Genomic DNA, 26,021 nt, shown 5'->3' on the forward strand with positions numbered 1-26,021 from the left:
GTAAAATACAGTCAGTATATTGAAGCATTTAATATAACTCTTTTAACATTCAGAAACAAAAATGAAGTATTTGCAAAATTATGTTGTAGTAAAAATAGAATTATACAAAAAAATCTAAAATAACATAATTGTAAAAAAGAACCTATTTGTGAAATCAATTTTTAAATCAACAAGAAAAAAATTGACTACATTTTTAAAATTAAACACTTAAATATAAAAATACTAGTACTTGAGAAAAAAATAAGTAAAAAGCTAACATTTGTGCATTTTTTTTTATAATTTGTGTTCATAATTTTGAAGTATTTTATATGAAACATACTTCGCGATCAACAAGCAACAAAATATACAAATATACTTTACTTCAACAGGAACTTTTTTAAATCACTTTAATTTTGCAATATGAAATTTAAGATAAATATCAAATAAAATGATTTTTAGTTCATTTATAGGCAGTGACTTTCCATTGGGACAGTGACCCTTTATTTACTTTATTTTTGAAAAGTATTCCGTATTTTTTTATTCATTATACTGGGTTGTGAGAATTATAGACAGTTTGTGCCTCTAACTTGGAACTCTATCATCCGAATGGATAATTAGATACATGTAATTAGAAGATAATTTGAAAAAGGTATATAAAAAATGAGTGTAATTTTATTTATATAAACACATTTGTGACTATCCTAAGACCATCATAAGAATCCTCTTGTGTAGTCATTACTTTGTGAACCACTTAAAGATGTCCAAATTTAGGACCACTTTGTGAAACCCTCTAAGGACTAGAATATAATACCGTAAAACCACCCTAAGACATGTCTTACTCCTGAGATAGTTTTGTGAAACTTGCCCCAGAGACTAGAGAAAAACAAAACGACATCAGTTGATTGAACAGATGCAGCATCATATCTTATATCAGAGACATAAACTAAAATAATTGTTTTATATGTCTCTGCTTATACTATGACTTTTGAAACAATCATCTAAGTGAAATTTATCTTATGCTCTGTATGTGCAGGAATTAATAGTGAACATTTATAATAGATATTTTCTATGAGTCAGTATTTATGAAATACATGAGTTTCAATAATGTTGTATTTCATTGTATTTGAAAGAATGTATTTTAAATAAAATCTAATATTTTTATTATTTATGTTTTACTTTATTCATGAGAATGACAGTCATAAACCTTTAATATGACTAGATTATTATTTCTTTAAAAAATAAATCATAAAATCCTTTTCTTTATCCATTAATTCATTATATTAATTTTAAACTAATTCCTATATGAAATAGAGATCCTCAACACACACACATTAACTTACATTTTCACTAGCTATAGTACTTGTAAAAGGAATGGTATAATTGAGTATACTTTAACGCTAGATTTAAACTGGTTGTAGATTGATTAGCCCCTAATTAATTTATGTTTTTATAACACTTAATCTGTAAAAAATTATTCAACCTATGCCAACAATTTTTCATACAATTTTATACCTAAATTTCAAAATGTTGGCATAGGTTGAATGAACCGCTAAGATTTACGTCATTTGTTCTCTGATGGATAGTTGTCTAATTATAACTTACTATACAGAATGGGTTTTACTCATTGTTGAAGCCGTACAGCGACTTATTGTTGCTAAGATTTACGTCATCTGTTCTCTAATGGATAGCTGTCTCATTATAACTTACTGTACAGTATGGGTTTTACTCATTGTTGAAGCCGTGCAGCGACTTATTGTTGCTAACATATACGTCATTTGTTTTCTGGTGGATAGTTGTCTAATTGAAAATCATACATCTTCTTTTTTTATATTTAAACAACAGACTGATGACGCTGACGACAGAGATTATGATCGCTTTTTCGCTTCCGTGACAACAGGTCCGACTAAAAGGACCCAGAAAATTAGAGACAAATCGAGTAAGAAACCAATGCTAGTTCACATGGTTATAGTCCACAGAAACATATATTACATGAACACATTGTTCTTGATTAGAGCTCTTACTTCTATATCCTCCACGCATAGCCGAGAACAGCACATTTCAAGTCTTTGAACCTGTTTTGGCTCGACCTCACGTCCTCCCACACTTGAATGCAAGCACACTACCACTAGACTACAATAGGTGTTTCTTATATCACATGTCATGTCCACTCGACACAAACAAAGACAAATTTGGATTTTTTTGTTGTTCTTCATCTGAAAGTTAAACTGAGACCTTCAGGAAAATAATACACCACCAATAATTTAAGTCTATTGATAACCACTGTAAAATTAACATTTGATCTTTAAAATACTAGGGATTTTTATCTCTCAAAAAGATAGGTTATTCATTACTCAATATATATTGTCCTGAAGCAAAACCTTTCCCAAATTTTCATGAAGATAGGACATTTTATTTAAAGATAGCATCAGGAAACAATTAATATTGACACAATTTCAGTCGGCTGTGCCTTATGGCTTTGGACTTGTACATACATTAGGCCGTTTAGTTTTTATCTCGACGTCAACATTCGTCGCAGTATGCGAGACATATGTATTACTATCCGGCGGTGTAAACTATATGTGTAAAGCTTGATATTTTAGAAGGAACAAGACCTGGATGCTACATATCTTTTATGTAGATACCTTATGCTACGGAGTTCCTGTCTGTCATATGTCTAATGTCCTTGACCCCCATTGTCATGGTTCAGCGACTGCTTGAAAACAAATTTGAGTTTTTTTGTCATGTGCATTTTTCACTTATTATAAGTAATAGGATAACCATATTTGGTATATGGGTTCCTTACATCGTCTACATGTCCGTCAGACAGTTTTCACCTGACATCGACCTTGTTTCATGGAACAGTGAGCAAGGTTAAAGTTACGTGATTAGGTCCGTTTCTCAAATACTATAATCGGTAGGTTAACTATATTTGGTGTATGGAATGACTGTTATGGGTACATGTCAGACTGGCAGTTTTCATCTGACCTTAACCTCATTGTCATAGTTCATTGTTTTAATGTGCAGTTTTTGTGTTTTGATATGTTTTTTGCAAGTACTATAAGCAACAGGTTAACTATATTTGGTGTATGGAATCGTTGTAAGGTGTACATGTCTGTCTGGCAGTTATCATCTGACCTTTTCTTCATTTTAACGGTTCATTGGCCAATGTTAAGTTTTTGTGGTTTGGTCTGTTTTTCCAGTACTATAAGCAATAGGTCAACTATATTTGGTGTATGAAATGGTTGTAAGGTGTATATGTCTGTCTGGCAGGTATCATCTGACCTGGCCCTCATTTTCATGGTTCATTGGTAAATGTTAAGTGTTTTTTGTTTTGTCTGTCTTTCAATTATCATAAGCAATAGGTCAATTTTATTTTGTGTATAACAAAATTGTAGGGTGTATATGTCTGTTTGACGGCATTTATTTGACCTGAGTTTCTGTGATTTTTTTAGTTAAACCTTTATCTTTAAGACTTTCAACATAAAATCAATGATCAGTAAAGCTGGCGAGACATTAAAACGTGTGTACTCTTTTTTGTTTGAAATATAACATTTTTTTTATGTCTGAGCCTTATACAGCTTACGACAGTTATAGGTTTTGCTAACTGTTGAAGGCTTTATGGTGACCTATAGCTGATGACATATAATGTTGGTCTCTATGGTATAATAGTCTCATTGGCATCTCCATATCTTTATATTAGTTACCTAAAACTCAATATAGGCCTCAAAACTTTCAGTAGATTTACAGACACTGTAACATGACCTATTAATCCTAAAATCAGTACAGTTTTCCCAACGGAGCAATATCAAAACAAGTTGTGTGAAATAATCATTTTGGATTGAAATATTCTGTCCCTAAGAAAACTATAAAGCTGACTCCCAGACATCTTTTATGATATGATTATAATAAAGCCAAGTTGACTTTTGTAGTTAAAGCTGTTATCCTAATGCTAGCAAGTAAAAGGTTTGTTTGGCCTTCTTGCTTTGTTTGTATAAAAGTTGGTTGCACTACTCCGTCATCTGTTATCCTAAAGCTAGCAAGTAAAAGGTTTGTTTGGCCTACTTGCTTTGTTTGTATAAAAGTTGGTTGCACTACTCAGTCATGTTAATTGCACAATTTCTCATTATGAAATGTAAACTGCAAAGACAAAATGATGAATGCATTCTCCAAATCTATCATATTCACATTGAATACTGTTCAAACCCAATTCAAACGTAGAAGACAATAACTATCAGCAGTTGTCTTGTCAACAAATTAACATATATTTAAGTGAATAAAAATACATAAAATACTGATAAATGATTTTATTATGATTATTTTTATATCAACAAAATATATTTCTATATTACAATGTATAATTCAAACAGTAATAAATAGTAAAAATAATTGTTTCTGGAAATTCTTAATTCTATTACTTGAGACTTATGACAATATATAGATTGATATTGCTGTAACTTACAAGGAGTTAATTAACTATAATAAACTTGAGTCTGCATTAATTACATGACATCTCTAGACAGTAAAACTTTGATGTTGAAAATTTCTTTACCAGGGGAATTTATCTAAAACTGTCAAAGTAATGGTACATATTTTACTGCACCAGAAGCTGTCATATTGAAACTTGTTTTTCTACAGATGCATTACTCTACAATGTTAAAAATTTGGAACAATTTCACAAAAATTCGAAAGAGAGAAAAATACTCTTCAGTCATGAACATTTCAGTAAATAACTTACATTGTACAAACAATTCTTGCAGTAAAGTTTTTTTGAACCAGCCGCTGCAATTTTTGAAAAACAGGGACATAAAATAGTGACTTAGAAATGGTGTAGCTGCCATATTAAAACCTTATGAGGTAACTACAAAATGGTAAAAAAAACTGGCAAAGCAAGTAAGTATCATACTTTTTTTGAAGCAGAGTGGTTATACACAGCATTCAGTCTATTACTTTCATAACTTCCAGGGGAGATCAAAGAATTTGAAACAAGAGTGCACACACTAAAAAGTCTTTCCTGCTTTACTCATTATTTTTAGTGCAATTTTGCCTCTGATCCTTTTGAGAGTTTCAATCATGTTTAATACCAAGCTAGTTATAAGACTTGAAACAAAAACAATATATTTAGTATTATCTTTGTCAGTACTATTTCACCAATATAAAAACTTAAACTTACCTAAGAAAAAAGAATAAACATCTTTAAATCAATCATACGAATATAAATTTTGAATGTTTAAACCAGAAGAAATAAATTGCCGAGCGCAGCTGGATACGACCACAGAGGTCCAGCCCTGAACAGTTGGGGCAAAAATGGACACAATATTCGCGCTTGATACAGATCTGAATTTGGATTGTAATTCAATATTTGACACATAATAGGTTTCTGACACAGAATAACTGTAGTCAAAGAGCTTAGAATTGGTTATATGATTTGAATTTATCAAAAATAAACTTCTTTCCGTCAGTTATGGTCATAATTTCAATTCAAATTTACAATGAAGTTTGCAACCATAAAAACCCATTTAAATACATCATAAAAGTCTTGAAATAGAAAATGACATTCATAATCATAGCTAAAATTAATTTACCTTAATCAGCAATTTTAACTTATTAAAATAGTATATTCTAAAAATGAATTGACAGCTAATCACCTCAAAACAATACAAAAATTCTTTATACATAATTTAACAGCAGTGTAAGTGAGGTAATTCAAAATTCATCAGACCATGACGACGTAATACCATTATACGACCACAAATTTTGTTGTGGTCGCATAAAAATGCATACACCATTATTTAAAAACTCATTCAAGGTTTCAAATAAAATCATCTTTCAAAAGCTGAAAAGCAATAGACGGAAAGACAAACAGACAATGGACCCAATATCTTACATGGCCTTTCAGACATGCTGTGATACAATATTATTTCTTTATTATACAGTTCCCAAACATCCGAACAAAACAAACAATATAGGGGTTTGTCATGTTAGCAAAAATATAGAAAGGAATACATACACAAGAGAAAACACGAACAAACATTTATAACAATACAAATAAAATGGTAGGCTATATTTGTATACAGTACATAAAAGTACAATCAGTAAAATGTTATACAAGAGAAAACACGACTCTACATAACAATACAAATAAAATGGTAGACTATATTTGTATACATACAAAAAGAAAATGTGGTATGATTGACAATGAAACAACTCTTCACAAGAGACCAAATGACACAGAAATTAACAACTATAGGTCACAATACGACCTTTAACAATGAGCAAAGCCCATACCGCTATATATAACTGCACTATCTTACAATAAACGTAAAATATGCTCATGTCCCACTTCGCATGCAAAACATAATGGAGTTGTTCCATCTTCTTTTGTCATGTTTATGTTGGCAGTGTGGTTCAGAAGACAACGGACTACACCTATCCTACCAATAATACAGTAAAATGTTGTATGACAAAAGAACAAGAGTTAAGAAGAAAGTTTAACTTTCTTCTTTCTTTGTGCGATTTTTAACATCATTACTATAGATGTATGTCCATTATCTGTTGCGATGTTTAACGGGGATTTTCCATCTAGTCTATATATCTTTGTATCTGCTCCTTTATCTAACAATAAACGTACAATATCTTCATGTCCTACTTCACATGCATAAAATAATGGAGTTGTTCCATCTTCTTTTGTCATATTGATGTTAACATGGTATTTGAGAAGACAATTGACTACATCTGTCCTACCCATAAAACAGGCTATATGTAATGGAGAAGAACTAACTACTACATTAAACCCATAACCTACTGACATATCACTGATGTAATCTCGAATATTTGATGAAGCCTTTTTTAAGAGAAAGTCAAACCATTCCTGTCTTTCTTTATCTAAGGTGTAATCCAGACGGTTATTATATGTATCTGCTATAGACTGTTTACTATGCATACAGATATTACAGTCAGCATTGTTCTCTAATAGTAACTTTGTTATTTCTAGGTTTCCGTTCAGTGCACTGAAATATAAAGCATTACCTCCATCATCCGTCTGGGCTTTGATGTCTGGTTTATGTTTCATTAATAGCTGTATTATACTGATGTGATTTCTACTACATGAACTGATCAGTGGTGTAAAACCTTCTTTGTCACATAGATCAACATTGGGATTCTTCTCCAACAGTAACTTTACTATTTCAGTATGTCCATTACTACTTGCACATAACAGAGGACTACAGCCATTCTTGTCACATAGATTAACATTAGGATTCTTCTCTAACAGTAACTTTACTATATCAGTATGTCCATTACCACTTGCCCTGTGCAGAGGACTAAAGCCATCCTTGTCACATAGATCAACATTAGGATTCTTCTCTAACAGTAACTTAACTATATCAGTATGTCCATTATAACTTGCATTGTACAGAGGACTACAGCCATCCTTGTCACATAGATCAACATTAGGATTCCTCTCTAACAGTAACTTTACTATATCAGTATGTCCTACCTGACTTGCCTTGTACAGAGGACTACAGCCATTCTTGTTACATAGATCAACATTAGGATTCTTCTCTAACAGTAACTTGACTATGTCAGTATGTCCACCAGTACTTGCCCAGTACAGAGGACTCCAGCCATCCTTGTTACATAGATCAACATTAGGATTCTTCTCTAACAGTAACTTTACTATGTCAGTATGACCATCCCGACTTGCCCTGTACAGAGGACTACAGCCATCCTTGTTACATAGATCAATATTAGGATTCTTCTCTAACAGTAACTTTACTATGTCAGTATGTCCTTCAGTACTTGCCCTGTACAGAGGACTACAGCCATCCTTGTTACATAGATCAATATTAGGATTCTTCTCTAACAGTAACTTTACTATATCAGTATGTCCTTGCTGACTTGCCATGAACAGTCCAGTAATCCTATCATCTCTACACTGATCAACATCCACATCATTATGTAACATCCACTGTACCATATCAGTATAACCATCATAACAGTTCCATATCAGTGGAGTAGTACCTGATCCATACTCCTCTTTAGGTCTCACTGTATCCTTGGTACTGGCTAATATTACTTGTTGTGATTTATCTAGTTGTAGTAAGTACTGTTTTAACTTTTGTCTGAATGATGATACGTTCATATTAATGTTACTGAATACGAATGTCACCTTTCCTTCTGACCAGTCCTTTATAAACCTTTCTAAATATGATTCTAAATAGTCATCTGGTATTTCAATAATGAAGTCTATATTACTGTTCTTGTCATCTGGTGACTTCTGCCAGATAAAACGTTCATGTACTAAATCACTATCACCATGGTGTATTAAACATTCTATCATTTTCTTACCAAAGTAATGAGCAAGAAAGTCAAACAGTTTATCATGTAGAGTTCTATAAATACCATTCTGTTTACAGATAAATGTACCATCTAGAGTGTCAAGTGATTTCTTTAGTTTTGCCTTTGGTATACTGTTGAACTCACAAGCCTCACATGTGTCTTTTATGATCTGTCGTTGTTCATCTGTCATTTTATCTTGGAACCATTTCTCATTTAGCTGATTATTAAAGAGAACACATAAAGCCAGACTACATATTTTATAGTTCCCTTCATCACCATGCTGACTTAACCTGTCTAGCTCACGTTTATAGACATCAAAAGGATTTTTGAAATACTCTTTGACATCTACATCTTCTTTTTCATGATATAAGGAACATAAGAGTGGGAAAAAATCACATTTAGAAGATAAATCATCAATATCTGTCATGCTTGTACCAATATAGGTTTTTGCTATATTTGTTTTCTCTACAGATGTAAGACATAACTTATCTGATATTAAATTACATTCACAGGATTTAAAAGGTGATAATATATTAAACTTTTCATCTTTATAGACTTGTAATCTACAAGATACAATAATCTTACAACATTTGTCTGCCATTATTGTTTTAATCACAGGTAACAGTTGTTTCCAGTTATCAATCTGTTGTTGATTGGCATTAAAATTTCCACAAATATCATCTACAATGAAGACAGTCTGTTTACCAGGCTGATAATAATCTCTAATGTCTGTTGGTGAGTACACTGGTATTATATTGTATCCTTCCTTCTTTAAAACAAGTGCTGTGTGTCTTGCAATAAATGATTTTCCTACTCCTGATGGAGCGGTTATAGTCAGGCAACTGTTGTCCTCTAACTGTTCCATGACATAATCACTGGCTCTTGTAGACACAAACATCTTATCTTTCTTTTCCCAGTCTTCTATTTGTTTTTTTAACAGCTCTGAAAAATATATTAAGTGTAGCTAAATAGAAATAAAATAAATGGGGAATGTGTCCATGACTTTTGAAGTAATAAGTATTGTGTATAAGTTTTGTAACATTTTGTTGAGGCAAACTAAGTTAGAGAACTTAAACAAAAAATTCAGCATTTTTTCCTTTTGTAAGTGGCACAACTCTAGAACGGTTTCAGTGACACCACCAAAATTCAAACTTGATCTGTATTTTGTAGTAATTAGCATTGTGTATAAATTACAAAACATTTGGTTGAGGCAAACTAAAGTTAGTGAACGGAAACGAAAAAAAATGCAATTTTTCCATTTGTGAAGGGCATAACCCTAGAACGGTTTAAGTGACACCTCCAAAATTCAAACTTGATCTGTGTTTTTAGGTAATAATCATTGTGTAAAAGTTTTATAACATTTCGCAAACCAGAACATGCAGAATTAGAGAACGAAAACCAACTTTGGGACGTATGGATCTACAGATGGTACTACATACGTACGTACGGACAAGGGTAAAACTTAATCCCCACTCCGCTATGGCTAGGCATTAAAAACTTACTATTCCTATGAATTAATTATAATCATTTAAAACAGATATAAAATGGTGAAATAAGTCTATGGTGTAAGTTGTTTCACATTTTATTTATCTCAAAACCTTTCATTCCTTACTATACAATATCTGTTGTACTCATTGTTGAAGGCTGGATGCTGACCAGTGATTGTATACCTGCCTGTCCTTTTGTCAATATTTGTCTCATTGGCCATCATATCACATCTACTTGTTTTGATACAATCGAAATTGAAAATAACCCCTCAAAAAATATACTTATTAGTAAGACACTAACATATTGTCTTGTTTAACCAAGGATCAGTACTATAACAAATTGTAAAATAAATCATTAAAATACATGATTTTGGGTTCCTCTGAACATGCTTACGTATTTGATCTTGACTTGAATAGTCATGTCATTCATCATGGTGTGGACTCATTGGTGAACCCTTATACTAAATATGAAACGCCAAATAAATAAATATCCCCAAAAATCAACTAATTTGACCATCAGGTTAAAGGACAAGGTCACATAAAGATCAAACGCAACAGGGTCATACAATGATACAGTTATACACCTTCATACAAAGTGTAAAAAAAGTTTTGACGAGGACAAAGCTGTGTTATTGGCCTACTTTGTCAATTTGCACAAATCATTTCCGGTAGGCGATAATGGTAGATTTTTACTCAGTTCGTCTGCCTATTTGGCAAACTTGCATATATATGTATGATGGCTTGTTTCGAAGCTAAGACATTTGCACATGTGTGGTGAAAAAACAAGAAAAAAAAATCTAGCCAAAATATGATAACAAGAGTTAAAAGGATGAACTGTCTTGCCTGCTAAACTGATCATCATTGAAATTGTGCTGAAAGTCTTTAAAATAAAGGCTTTACTACAAGATTCACATAAACATGACATTATCAAGAATGTATGTAAATGAGGTCAAGTTCAGATGAATCCTGCCAGACAGACATCTTTAAATGATTCCATACACACATTAGTTGATCTATTGCTTATTACAACTGAGACACAAACCTAACCATGAAAACTAAACATTGACACATGAAACTTGGAAATGAGGTCAAGGTGAGATAAACCCTGTCTCATGGACATGTATACCAAATAGAATGATATTATTACTCTTAATAATAGAAACAAGAGTGCACACACTGAAATGTCTCGCCTGTTTTACGTTATCATTGAACTCATGTTGAAAGTCTGTAATATGAAGGGTTTACTACAAGTATCTGATCATCTTACCATTAACAATGTACTATGAAAATGAGGTCACGGTCATATGACCCATGCCAGACAGACATGCATACCTTGCAATCATTCTATACACTAAATTTAGTTGTCTAATTGCTAAAAGTACCAGAGAAACAGATCAAACCAGACAAATTTAACATTGACTAATGAATCATGAAAATGATGTCAAGGTCATATGAACTCTAGCTGCCAGACAGACATGTACATCTTACAATCATTGAAGACCCCAAAAACAGTTGACCCTTTGCTTTTAGTATCTTATAAATTGACATAATTACGAAAACTTATCATTGACCAAAGAACCATGAAAATGACTTATTATGAGATCAGGTGATATGAACCGTACCAGACAGATATAAGGTACACCTCAAGATTGTTCTATTCATTAAATATAACTGACCTATTGCTTATAATATCTGGGAAATAAACCAAACCACACAAAATTGTCTAATGAACCATGGAAATGAGATCAGGTGATATGAACCGTACCAGACAGATATAAGGTACACCTCAAGATTGTTCTATTCACTAAATATAACTGACCTATTGCTTATAATATCTGGGAAATAAACCAAATCACACAAACTTAAAATTGTCTAAAGAACCATGAAAATGAGGTCAAGGTTAGATAAAACCTGTCATACAGACATGTACAACTGACAGTCATTCCATACACTAAATATAGTGGTCGTATTGATTATATAGTATCTGAAAAACAGATCAAACCACAAAAACTAAACATTACCCAATGGACCATGAAATTTCAATCATTCCATAAACCAAATATTGTTGACCTATCGCTTATATTATCCGAGATATGGACTTTACCATGTAATTTTAACCTTGATACCTTGTGTGCGGATACCTTATGTTACGAAGATTTTGTCTGTCATATGTACATTGTCCTTGACCTTGATCCATAGAATAAGGTCGAGGTCAGGGGAACCCTACCTGACGGACATGTATACGTTGCAAGAACCAATATACCAAATATAGTTATCCTGATACTCATAATAAGTGAGTATTTCACTTAAAAAGAAAACTGTAATTCTTTTTCTCAAGCAGTCACACAACCATGAAAATGAGGTATGAAGCATCCAGGTCTTCTTCCTTCTGAAATATAAAGCTTTACACAAATTGTTTATGCCGTAGATCCCACAGGTTTTGCATACCCAAGTCTCCCATACTGCGACTTCCTTCACAGGCGAGACATTTCTGTAGGGAATGTTGATATTTGTTTCGATCAATATACGTGACGTATAGGAGTAAAACATTGCAAAATATATGAGAAAATGAAGAATTGGTTAATATTTACCCTGTCAATTGATAGTCTTCTTTTATCTGTATCAATAAGTATAATGTACCTTTAATGTTCCATGGTATTGGGTCTTTCAAAATTTCCATTGTTAGTTTCAGTTCTTTCAACTCTTCCAGTGATTGTTTGATTTCCAACATAATTTCCTGATTAGACTGGTCCAAGATTTTCACCTTTAACCCTTGACACTCTTGATACATTGTTTGACCTCCCAATCGACCTACAGCCTAGAAATGAATAGTTCAATTTTTGATATTTTTTTTATTCTTCAAAACATCATTCATTATCATGTATGTCTATAGATACAATAATCATTTTTAATTCATTTAAACGAGCCGTGCTTGTAAATCAAGATTGCAAGGCAATGCTGTAAACATGATGATTAAATTGTGTGTATAGTATACAGTTGTACCACAGGATCATAAATTACATTATAGTGTATTTTGGGCTGCTATTCAATAGGCCAAACATTGTGTCATTGTGGTAAATAAGTAAAAAATAATTGGGGAATGTGTCCATGGGACACAGATGATGCCCCCGCTTGCATATACTGTTAAAAAGGGACACAACTCAAGAACTGTAAAAGTGGACTACCAAAATTTGTACTTGATCTGATTTTTGTGGTAATAAGCATTGTGTTTACGTTTCATAACATTTGGTTGAGGCAAATTGTTTAACATTTCACAGAGGTATAACATGTTATTTTAATTATTCTTCCCTTAGTTTATTTATTTAGTATTTACATTGTATCATAGATCATATTTATTTGTCCAGTATATGTTCACTGGTGTTAATATGTCTTTTGATTGAGTTAAGCCATTTCAATTGATATTTTATAGTGTGTCTTTCTATGTTGTGATGTTGCACTATTATTTAAGATAAGGCTGAAGGTTTGGTACCATTAAAACTTTAAACCCACTGCAATTGTTTGCACCTGTCCTAAGTCAGGAATCTGATGTCCAGTAGTTGTTGTTTGTTGATGTGGTTCATAAGTGTTTCTCGTTTCTCATTTTTTATATAGATTAGACCCTTGGTTTACCCATTTGAATGGTTTTACACTAGTAATTTGGAGGCCCTTATAGCTTGCTTTTCGGTGTGAGCCAAGGCTCCATGTTTAAGACCGTACTTTGACCTATATTGGTTTACTTTTATAAATTTTGACTTGGATAGAGAGTTGTCTCATTGGCACTCATACCACATCTTCTTATATCTAATTTGAGAACGGAAATTTGTAAAGTGGTATATATAACTCTAGAACTGTAAAGGTAATGCCACCCAAATTCAAACTTGATCTGTGTTTTTGGGTAATAAGCCTTGTGTATAAGTTTCAAAACATTTGGTTAAGGCAAACTAAATTTAAAAACAGTAACGAAAAATTCAGCAAATTTTCCTTTTGTAAAGGGGCATAACTCTAGAACGGTGAAAGTGACGCCACCAAAATTCAAACTTGATATGTGTTTTGGGGTAATGAGTATTGTGTACAAGTTTCATAACATTTGGTTGAAGCAAACTAAAGTTAGAGAATGGAAATGAAAAATTCAGCATTTTTTCCATTTGTAAAGGGGCATAACACTAAAACTGTAAAAGTGACGCCACTAAAATTCAAACTTGATCTTTTTTTTTGTGGTAATGAGCATTGTGTATAAGTTTCATAACATTTGGTTGAGCAAACTAAAGTTAGAGAACAGAAATGAAAAATTCAGCAATTTTTCCATTTGTAAAGGGGCATAACACTAAAACTGTAAAAGTGACACCACTAAAATTTAAACTTGATCCTTTTTTTTTGTGGTAATGAGCATTGTAATGAGCATTGTGTATAAGTTTCATAACATTTGGTTGAGCAAACTAAAGTTAGAGAACAGAAATGAAAAATTCAGCAATTTTTGCATTTGAAAAGGGGCATAACTCTAGAACGGTAAAAGTGACGCCACCAAAATTCAAACTTGATCTGTGTTTTGTAGTAATAGGCATTGTGTGCAAGTTTCATAACATTTGGTGGAGGCAAACTAAAGTTACAGAACCGAATTTCCTTCAGGTCAGTGGGCATGACTCCTTTCCGTACACATTCCTCTGTTTAAATTGCCATCACTTTTAACATAATTCAACATCTATTGACAGAACGGATCAATTTTACTTGTCGTGTCGTGGTATTTTGATTCTTAATTGACCTAAGTATTAAATGGGCGACAACTCTAAATCTGGTTCCCTGCATTAAATGTACAGATGTTATGAACAACATGATAAGGTATGGGAGTTACCCATAACAGTATAAAGTATAAATCATTTTAAATAAACTCGTGCTGTTCACAATCTATCAATGACCAAGTTCATTATTGATCTACTCAAAATTTTAACAAAACAGGAATAATTAATACCAAATAAACACATATGAAATTTACTAATATAATTTTAACATGCTAAAGAAATTTTACTTTAAAAAAAATCTTTGATCAACAATGAGCAACAAGTTTTTAATGTTGATAATATGGAAGACTCCATTTCTCTATACATGCTATATAAGAAATCCTTTGTTTATTCTGGATCAGTGTTATGGAATGGACTACCACACAAAATGCGTAAAGCTAAAAACACTTTTACTTTTAAGCAAAGTATCAAGAAGTACCTAACACAATCCTGATAAGAAATGTTTGCTACAATGTATTTGTATATTTTTTTTTATTTTCATTTGATTTTTTGACTACATGTACATCTTAAACAGCATTTATATCTTATGTTAATAACAATACATTGAACTACATGACTGTAAATTATTTGTGTAAATATCTGTTTTGATTGTATTGTAATTTGTATGTGAGGGCCTCAGGGAAGATTAGTTTATTGTAACTAACTGAGTTTACCCTCTTTAAAAAAAGAATTTTATAATTATTATTATTATCATTTTGGCTGAAGGAGTGTTCTAGTTCTACCATTACATTGTTGACTACATTTTTTTATTTAAATGTTGCACATGATTTAAAATCATGCAACAACAATAACCCTAAAGAGCAGAAAGGGTCTCTCGAGTTTAAAATTAATCAATGGAATGGGGAAACCAGATCAACCATTTAGTCTGATACCCCTAGAGGTCAAGAAAACTATATGCATGCACAAAATTACCTAAACAAACCGTTAGAATTATGATTTGATCTAGGTCAATTGTAGCAAGGACGTATATATATTAAATGTTAGTTAAACGTCTTAGATGGTTCTCCATTTAGGAGATAACTGTATTGTATTTTAAGCTCCGACGGCATCAATTGGGGATTTGATGGTCGCAAATTAAGTTTACTGGCGACGCGTTAGCGGAGACAGTAAACGGGTATTTGCGACCATCAAATCCCAAATTGATGCTGTCATAGCTTAAAATACAATATTGTTATCTCCATTCTAATGAAACTGACAGAAAACAACGTTAAAACATGTATTTAAAATCTGTCAAATGCCGTCTGCGCTTGCGTGTACGTCCCATAACATCAATTGTCAATTGATGCCATGTAAGAAAGTGACGTTATCCAATCAAAATGAACGTTACAAACGTTGTTGCATTAGAATTCTTAATGGAAGTTCAATATCAAAGTTTCAGTTTCATAATGGTAACCACGGTAACATATAAGAAAAACTTCACTTCAGTACTTATCTGACAGAAAAGGTTTTATCGGAACATTTCTGATGATGATGAACTCGCATTTTAACATAACTGCGGAATTCCCTCTTTGACATGTTTATAAATGGGGTCGCCCCAATATTCCAACACCCCGTTAGTCCGACACCCCATTGGTCTGACACCCCAATAGTCCGACATCTCATTAGTCCGACACCCCACTAGTCCGACACCCCATTAGTCCAACACTTTTAACATAGATTATGACATTATATATAACTATGCAAATGCTTGACATTCTAAACGGACGAAAACATAATTAATCAAAGCGTGAATGCGCTGTAAAGGCAGTTAATTAAAGGTTGTGTGTATTTCTAGTCCAGTTATATGATTACCTTCCATCAAACAGAGGTGGTTTGCAGTATTTAAGATTTAGAGTTCTCTTGTACCTAGTTCACCTATATCTATAGTCTATACTGTTTACAGTATATTTTCTGTACCTCGCCATGAAATGCATGTTTAAGACATATAAGAACTTTTCCTTTTTATTATAAATAGACTATTTTTAATTATTGATTAAATACGCATATTCAGAGACTCCCATACTGCTAATAGTTCACAAAGATAATAACCAAAATCTGCCAAATTTCCAACAAATTACTAATTTGGGGGCAGCAATCCAACAACGGGTTGTCAGCTTTGTTTGAAAATTCTAGGGCAGATAGATCTTCAACTAATAGACAATTATAAATGTTAGATTAGCTGTAAATGCTTTGATTTCAGATTTATAAGCCAAAATCTACGTTTTACCCGTATGTTCTATTTTTAGCCATGGTGGCCATCTTGGTTTGTTGGCCGGGTCAAACCACATATTTTTTAAATAATATACCCCAATGATGATTGTGGCTAAGTTTGATTAAATTTGGCCCAGTAGTTTCAGAGGAGAAGACTTTGTTAAAGTTTATGGAAATGGACAGCAAGTGATGAGAAAAGCTCACATGACCTTTCAGGTCAGGTGAGCCAAAGAGGAGTTTTTAATCAAGGTAACAATGACATCTGCTGTCCATAATAGCTGTCTCATTAGCATTTTAACCACTTCCCATATTTGCTATTAAGACCATAGAAGAAAATTATTCAACACAAAAACAAAACTTACTTGTAAATATGAAATTCTCTTTACGGACCGATTTTACGGTATGAGTTTTTCTCATTGTTGGATATTGTACAGTATACATAGTACCTGTAACTGCGTATTTCCATTTCTTATTCCCTTTAGTTTGCTAAATATCATTTATATACATTATTGTACCCCATCTCCTTATTTTTATATGCATTACAATAACATGAACGATTGTAATTCAAATCTATATATATATCAAAGCAAAATGAATTGCACCACTTTCATTTATGCACCCTTTGGCAAAATATAAGTTCTAATTTGACACAATATATATTTATTTATATAAAGATAAAATTTAGTATACGACTCTAAACAGAAATCTGTGCTGAAAACCTAGGCATTGATGGTGCAGCATTGGTGCTTAAGTAATTCCATCACAAATCAAAACTTTCCTCTAGATTTCTCCTACAATAATTCATCCAGTTTAGTTCTTTTAGTTTAACGGGACACTGTCCTGATTTTTAATTTTGCAAACCATTCAGTCTTTTGCTAACAAAATAATGGTACATGAAAATAGGATGGTAATGGCAGTAGACAAGTCTCTTTAAAGAGGGTTTATGCCCTGACAAAAGTTTTATAACATTAGCTTTTTTGAAACTTGTGAAAAACTTGTGCAACACACATACCTAAATAACTATAATATAGAAGAGAGCATCATTCGTGTCAATGTTTTGTTCCTGTTTACATTGTCATTTATATTTTTCTTCTCTTCTTCTCCTTCTTCTTCTTCCCGTTACGAGTCGAACTCTGTAGTAAAGTGTAATTGACTCGGGCGCATCTCAAACAGACAGTAGGCCACTCCTCTGGCCAAAAGTAAAAGTCCAGGAAATAATCTGGACAGTATTTACATTAAAATATGGTATTAATTACATCTATGTACACTGGTTATCCTGCTGTCTATTTCAGATGTGGCTGGGTCCAGGGGATGATATTCACACTGGCCCTGAAGTCCTCTAGGGATCCGGACTCCACTACAGATTCGGGGAGTCATTTCCATTCTCTAGTTGTTTGTGGGAAGAATTAGTGGTATTATACATCCCTCTTCACTCTAGTTTGTCTAAGTTTGTGGTTGCCCGGGGGGGGCCCTGGTCCTACTGTCTCCTGTGGTGTAGTATTTGGCTGGATCAATGGCAATCAGCTGGTGTTGAGTCTTGTAACACAGCACAAGACTCTGTTTCCATCGTCTGTGTTGTAGTGATTCCCATTGAAGTTGGTCCAGTAGCTTAGTTACACATCCAGGAGAGTTGTCCTGGTAGCAACTATAAACAAAGCGAGCTGTTCGTCTTTGTACCTGCTCTATGTCACGTATGGTGGTGATTTGGTGAGGATCCCATACTGGGGAGGCATATTCCAGGGTTGGTCTTACATGCGTAGAGTAGGCTGTGGCTTTTGTTGCTGAAGTACACCTTCCAAGATTTCTCCGTAAGAAGCCAAGTGTCTTTGAGGCTTTCCCTATGGTCTGGTTGGTATGGTTTGACCAGGTGAGGTCTTTGTTGATAGTGAGCCCCAGGTATTTCCCGCTGTCTATTGTCTCTAATGTGTGTCCATGGAGTGTGTAGGACGTCTGGTGTTGATGACGTCGTCCTGAGACACGGATGACTGTACATTTCTCCGGTTGGAAACACATTTGCCACTCCTTTTCCCATTTTTCCAGCGAGGTTAGGTCTTTTTGCAGCAAGTCTGCATCTGCTGTAATTCTAATGCGGTGGAAGAGTAGACAGTCATCAGCAAACAGTCTAGCACTTGATGTTGTAGCTTCTGGGAGGTCGTTGATGTAGGCCAGAAAGAGTAAGGGGCCCATCACAGTGTCCTGAGGTACTCCAGATACCACGTCAAGAGGGTCCGATTTATGGTTTTCAAGGATTAAAGACTGAGTTCTGTTAGACAGAAACTGTTTAATCCATTCCAGCTGGGGACCTCTTACCCCGTAATAATCCATTTTACGAAGAAGTCTGGCGTGTGGTACCTTATCAAAGGCCTTGGCGAAGTCTAACAGGATGATGTCTGTCTGGTCGCCGTCCTCCATGTTCTTAGCTATTTCGTGTATAGTTATCACCAGCTGAGACTCGCATGACCGTTTGGTTCTAAACCCATGTTGTTCATCGCAGAGTATGTTGTTTCGATCAAAATGGTCCATTATAGAGCTGTGTACTATGTGTTCAAGCAGCTTACATGAGATGGATGTCAGGGAAACTGGACGGTAGTTTGCAGCTGTATGCTTTTCCCCTTTCATAAAGACTAGGACTATGTTGGCTGTCCTCCAATCTTCTTGTACTGATCCCTGGTCCATTGACAGTGGGTACAGTCTGGTCAGGTAAGGTGATAGTTGATCAGCCGTATTCTTTAGGATGAAGGCTGGTATGTCATCCGGGCCAGTTGCCTTGAACGGTCTTAGTCCTCTTAGTAGTTTAGTGACACCATTCTGGTTGATGTTTATTGGTCTCATGGTTGGGTATGGACTCGGCCCTTTGTCTGGCATGTTGTTTAGATCTTCTTGGGTGTATACTGAGTGGAACTGAGTGTTTAGTATAGCAGCTTTTGTTGGTGTGTCGCTGTGTAGGTATCCATCTTTATTTTTTAGGGTTGTTATTCCTGACGATTCCTGTTTCCTACTCTTTATGTATGACCAAAATCTTTTAGGGTTCTTGTATAAGTCATCACTGACTATATTTTGCATGAATTTTGTGTGCGCTCGTCTAGACTCTCTTTGAAGTTCAGCTTTCATGTTTTTTATACCGCTTCCAGTCCTTTGTTGAGTTGATGAGTTTAGCTTTAGAGTAAGCTCTTTGCTTCTGTTTGCTTAGGCGTCTTAGTTGGGTATTCATCCAGGGATGGCTCTGTCTAGCAAGTGATGTTTTTTTCAAGAATGCCTGAGGCATAACTCATGAATTCCTGTCATTACATTCTAAATTAACATAATTACTGCTAAAATAATTATCAGTATAATATATCTCTTGTAGGAAAACCTTATAATTGTAGCATTCACCAGAAAATGTCAAACAGATGACGTTGAATCGTAATCCCCAAAAATATGACGTCTAGAATTAACCCCCCCGCTTTTTATTCTAAAGCGATAATTGCGGTTGCAAACAGGTCGTACTTTAACCTATAAAAGGTTTACTTTTTAAATTGTTACTTGGATGGAGAGTTGTCTCATCGGCACGCGCACCACATCTTCCTATATCGATTTAGTTTAATTGCATGGCGATTATATAAATAACAGTATATATTCTGTAAAGAAAATAAAGTTTAACAATGAAAAGTTTCCTGAACGTAGTCGTTTTCGGTAAAAGTGTGCCTTGCAAACAACAGCTGATTGAGATGGGCTCTACGATTTCATCGTGACAATCTACATATGAGCCATGGTGTTGATCCAACTTTTCCTTCTTATTTAGTCATTTGGACATGTATGTCCTCCTCTTAAATGACATTTAGGTACACAACAACAAGGACTAGGCATCGGTTATCGTGTGGTTGTTTTGCAGTGCAGAACGGAAGTTAGGACGGAACTGACCAGTCTCACTTATAAGAGACAAGAAGATATTTAGCGACAAACAGCGACAAGTAGAATAATTTAGTGACAAAGCGACAATAACAAACACGGGACAAGCGAATCGCTATTCTCTCACGAGGCTATTCTCAGTTGGTGTGATAGTTTGAAGCCACACCTATTAAATATGTCCATATGAAAAACAAAGAATTTCAATGTTAGAAAGGAAATAATATTGCAAGGTTTTGATTCAATAAATTCTTTAAAAGGAAGTTGGAAAATGTTTGATTTGATGTCCAATTTTTAGCTTGTGCATAAAACACATTCTTTATTTCTAATAAAAACTAGACAATCCCTTTCTTCTTTATTATTATTTTTTTTTATCTATCAATGATATATAAAAAAAGGTTTTATAACCGCCTCTTTAATAAAAAAAAATAAATAAAGGGAATAAGTTGTTGTAATGATATTTTTATATCTATGTATCGTCGCTAATTAGTCTTCTTGATGCTTCTTATCTCTAAATTAATTTTATTGTCGCTTCTTATCGCTAATTGATTTTATTGTTGCTTCTTATCGCTAAGTTAATTTTATTGTCGCTTCTTGTCTCTAATTAGTGAGACCCAAATCGGCGCCACCTATTCAGGACCGACAATTTCACACTTTATATAACTGAGACCGATATAACTATAATGTCATACGGCTTCACGTACATAAATACTTTAAATTGTATAATATGCAATATAATTCATGTTCAGTCGACTTTTAATTGTAATATTAACGACTGAAATGGTTTTAAAATATCTTTAGATCGCAAATAGTACTCGAAATTGACCCGACCTCTTTCCACACGGAATTCAAATAATGATAGTTTGTAATCAGGTTGACTGCTTATAATGCAAAATATACATTAATAAAAGTTTTTTTAAACGAACAATACACACTGATCGTTTCTTTATTTCCCAATGTAAATGATAGAAACAAACACCATTCCATACCACAAAAAGAAGAGGAGAAATTTAAACATTTCCGGATCTATTTCTTGCCAAATGACCCCCAGCATAGATTAGTGCAAGGAAAGATGAATCTCATGACTTGAAAGTCAGGCCTTAAAGCACTGCCTTTAAAAACTGCATTCGTACATTAAAAGATATATGAAATTTTGAACACTCAAAAACATGCTTACAAATATGTCCTACTGTCTATTAGTTGTTGGGATGTACAAGTACCCGGCCACGTCCACTTGTCCATCTGATTAGTTTTCAACTGATTTGTATAGTTTGTCCTAAGGGGAGGGCTGAGATCCCGCTAACATGTTTAATCCCGCCACATTATGTATTTGTGTTCCTGTCCCAAGTTAGCAGACTGTAATTCAGTGCATGGTTGTCGTTTGTTTATTTGTTACATATTTGGTTTTTGTTCATTTTCTTTACTATATAGAAAAGGCCGTTTTTTTTCTAGTTTGAATTGTTTAACATTGTCATTTCGGGGCCTTTTATAGCTGACTATGCGGTATGGGTGTTGCTCCTTGTTGCAGGCCGTACGGTGACCTATAGTTGTAAATGTCTCTATCATTTTGGTCTCTTGTGCAGAGTTGTTTCATTGGCAATCATACCACATCTTTTTTTTTTAGATATATCTAACATCACTGAAGAGACATTTATTGTCGAAATCCGGATCTGGTGTATTAAAAAAATTTTGACTCCGTATGTTTGTGGTATAACATCGTGGCCACAAGTTAAAATTTTTTGTTTCTGTTTAGTTTTTAATTTATATTAAGATCCATTTTGTTACATCTTGTGATCAATTTTATTTGGCAATCGCCAATGGCAGTCAGCAGGGTTAAAGAACATCAGTTGTTCGACCTGTTAGACAAATGCGTTTTGTTTAAATATACTTTTTCACTTTTTTGGTCTTTAGGAAAATGTTGTTTGAGCTGTTTTTAGACCCTTCTACAACGAAATTTGTTCTACATGCACACGTATAAAAATTGCGGTTTTTATCCAACGCAATCATAGGTTTGAAATTGTTAAAAATTGTCTATAAAGGACTATGACTCCTTAGGGGGTCAATTGACCATTTCAGTCATGTTGACTTATTTGTAAATCTTACTTGCTGAACAATATTGCTGTTTACAGTTTATCTCTATCTATAATAATATTCAAGATAATAAACCAAAACAGTAAAATTTCCATAAAATTACCAATTCAGGGGCAGCAACCCGACAACCGATTGTCCAATTCATCTGAAAATTTCAGGGCAGATAGATCTTGACCTGATGAACATATTTACCCCCTGTCAGATTTGCTTTAAATGCTTTGGTTTTTGAGTTATAAGCCAAAAACTGCATTTTACCCCTATGTTCTATTTTTAGCCATGGCGGCCATCTTGGTTGGTTGACCGGGTCAACGGACACATTTTTTAAACTAGATACCCCAATGATGATTGTGGCCAAGTTTGGTTAAATTTGGCCCAGTAGTTTCAGAGGAGAAGATTTTTGTAAAAGTTAAAGCCGGACGACGCCGGACGCAAAGTGATGGGAAAAGCTCAATTGGCCTTTTAGGCCAGGTGAGCTAAAAATGTATCTAAAGACCCACCTCATAGAACATAGGGTTAAAATGAAGTTTTGGATTTATATCTCTGAAACTAAAGCATTAAGAGGAAATTTGTCAGGTGGCAAAAATGTTTATTTGATTTAGATTTATCTGCCCTGAAATTTTTAAACGAATCCGACAACCCGTTGTTAGGTTGCTGCCCCTGAGTTTGCAAATTTACGGACTTTTTAGATTTTTTTGTTATCATTAATAATATTTAATTATACTACTATTAATTATGATTTTAACCTTATTTTACTTGATTACACGATTATCAAAGCATCAGTAAATACAGAGATCTAGATCCTAGAGAGCCTCTAGTTGAATTATGTTGAATTATGTACAGTCATGAGATGAGAGTATATATTGTCTATGTACGTTTTAAACTACCAGTAATCTCAGTGATACATATATATCACTGAAACTAGTCGTCGTGATATATTACAACTCTTGGAAACTGAATTAAGATTATAGACAAACAAATTTAAATAAGTGTCAAATTCAAATATTTATTGCCATATTAACTTAAAACAATAAGTTTGTGGCAAATACGAAATAAGTATATACAACTGATATGCATACACAATAATTTAATTGCAATACTTGTAAATGTAAATAGTGTAAGTGGTCCCACACGGTACGGTACGATGTCCTTATGCAGCTTGGATGACTATTCAATGAATGGCCCAAGTTTTATGCCAGAACAAACTTATAGTTTTACTGCAGCATATAGAACAGCCTTATAGTGTACAGTGCTTGAAATATGCTTTTATATTGACTGATTTCTGATTAAGTTTTATTATGCAACTACAACTGTGTTTTGAGGTCATTATTAAAAGTTTCGTGTAATTAAATCTATTATTCATATGCACTAACCTGTAATATTGGTGAAGATGAAATGTTTAATTTTTTGTGCGAATGAAATAGGGTTTGAGGAAAAGATTATTTTGACGTGTAAATTAATTTAAAATGCTAATCGTCGAAAAAGCAAAGCACCAACCCTTACTTGCAAGTTATATTGATGAGAACATGGAGAAGTGAAACCTGATTGATCGATGAGGTATAAACACAACTGGTGATAGTTTTCAAAAGGAAGATGTCTGTATAAGTACATGTACGTCCGTAATATGTTGTTATTAAGGAACTTGTATACAATTCTTGTAATACATTTGTGTGCATTATGGAGGATAAGACTGATAAATATTTCTCAAGACGTTAGAACATTTTGTATCTTCTTTGGTTGGGTGGTTGCCTCTTTGACATATTCCCCATTTTCATTTTCATTTTATTGAAACAAATATGCTCTGGAAATTGGTTATAATAATATACCGTTAAGCGGGTTATTTTCGCGGGTGTAAAAATTTCGTGATTTTCATTGAATAAGGTATACATGCTAAAATATTTTGGTGGTTATTATTTTGACGGATTCATAACTTTTATCAATACCTAAATGCAAGTAAACTTGTGGAATTTATTTGGAGATTTTATTCTATCAACGAAAATTTACACCCGCAAAACAACCCGGAATACGGTATATAAAGCGATAAAGAACCCCATTTTGCATTCAATGACGTCAGTACGGGGCGATGAATGGACTCTTGTGGTTTTGTACAAATTTCAAAAATATAAAATTATTTGCATACAAAATTTACTTTTGTTACCTGATATGGAAACTATTAAAAACAAAAGTCAATTGTGTGAGACAAGATTCAATTTTGTGAGACAAAATTGACTTTTGCATTGTTTTGTTAATTTTGTCTCACAAAAGTAAGTTTCGTCTCACAAAAGTCAATTTTGTCTCACAACAATTTTGTATGCAAATTAATTCATAGAATCCAAACTAGGTAACAAAAGTCAAGTCTGTGAATACAAAAAAAATAATTTTGAAATACAAAATTTAAATTTGTAGTATACTAAAAATTTTGTAAAACTGAACTCATTTTTGTTGAACAAAACTCACTTTTGTCCGTAAAAATTGAATTTCGAGTACAAAACCACAAGAGTCCCGTTCGGTGCCCTGTAGTCAGTGTATGTAGATATATGCGCAGCAATACTTGTTTAATGAACAGTTGCGCCATGAGCGCATGATACGCCCGTCGTGTTGTGTGTGAATTTTTATGCAATAATCATAAATTATAGTTTCTGACATGGCGCGACATGTGAGAACCCCCCTTTTTTTACAAAAAAAATCAACTCTAAAATAAAATTTTGAATCATCACCAAAAAGTATACATATCTTTACATTAATATAACTAAGAAGTGTGTAAAGTTATAAGCAATAACCGTAAATGGCCTTTGAGATACGGCGCGACATGTGAAAAAAATACACCCTTAATTTAGTTACAAAGTCCAGTAACTCAAAAAGTTTTAAACTTAATTTCATCAAAAAGTATACAGATCGTTTGACGATCATATGAAACAACTATGTTAAGTTTCATGAAATTTGGATGAGTCGTTCTCAAGTTACGGTGCGACATGTTTACGCCAGACAGACAGATGGACAGATGGACATTTTGCATACCATAATACGTCCAGTTAAAAATTTTACAGGCGTATAAAAACAAAAACAAAACTGCCATAACATTACTTCCAATATTTGAAACTGCATTTATTTCATTGATATTTTGATACCTTGCCTAGCTAGATGCTTTTTGTAATAATATATACCTTGCCTAGCTAGATGCTTTTTGTAATAATATATACCTTGCCTAGCTAGATGCTTTTTGTAATAATTTATACCTTGCCTAGCTAGATGTTTTTTG

At 33.5% G+C, this 26,021-nt stretch overlaps 2 protein-coding genes across 2 annotated transcripts in view; both read right to left on the minus strand.

Moving 5' to 3' along the window:
- LOC134690648 (uncharacterized) overlaps positions 1-26,021 on the minus strand; it is a 226,125-nt gene that overhangs the window by 179,433 nt on the left and 20,671 nt on the right. The window lies entirely within an intron of this gene.
- On the minus strand, positions 4,870-12,652 carry LOC134690647 (ankyrin-1-like). Its single transcript, XM_063550636.1, has 2 exons — positions 12,444-12,652; positions 4,870-9,258 (listed from the first exon to the last, which is right to left on the minus strand). Exons 1-2 carry the CDS (start codon positions 12,592-12,594, stop codon positions 6,455-6,457), a joined length of 2,955 nt encoding a protein of 984 aa, XP_063406706.1. The 5' UTR covers positions 12,595-12,652; the 3' UTR covers positions 4,870-6,454.

This window comes from Mytilus trossulus, chromosome 11 (assembly GCF_036588685.1).
Source record: "Mytilus trossulus isolate FHL-02 chromosome 11, PNRI_Mtr1.1.1.hap1, whole genome shotgun sequence".
NCBI lineage: Eukaryota > Metazoa > Mollusca > Bivalvia > Mytilida > Mytilidae > Mytilus > Mytilus trossulus.

Excerpts from the sequence above, each read along its gene's own strand:
- LOC134690647 (XM_063550636.1), bottom strand. The coding sequence starts at position 12,594 with ATGTATCAAGAGTGTCAAGGGTTAAAGGTGAAAATCTTGGACCAGTCT. Across the intron at positions 9,259-12,443 it reads AATACCATGGAACATTAAAG|AGCTGTTAAAAAAACAAATA; the intron begins GTACATTATACT and ends TATATTTTTCAG.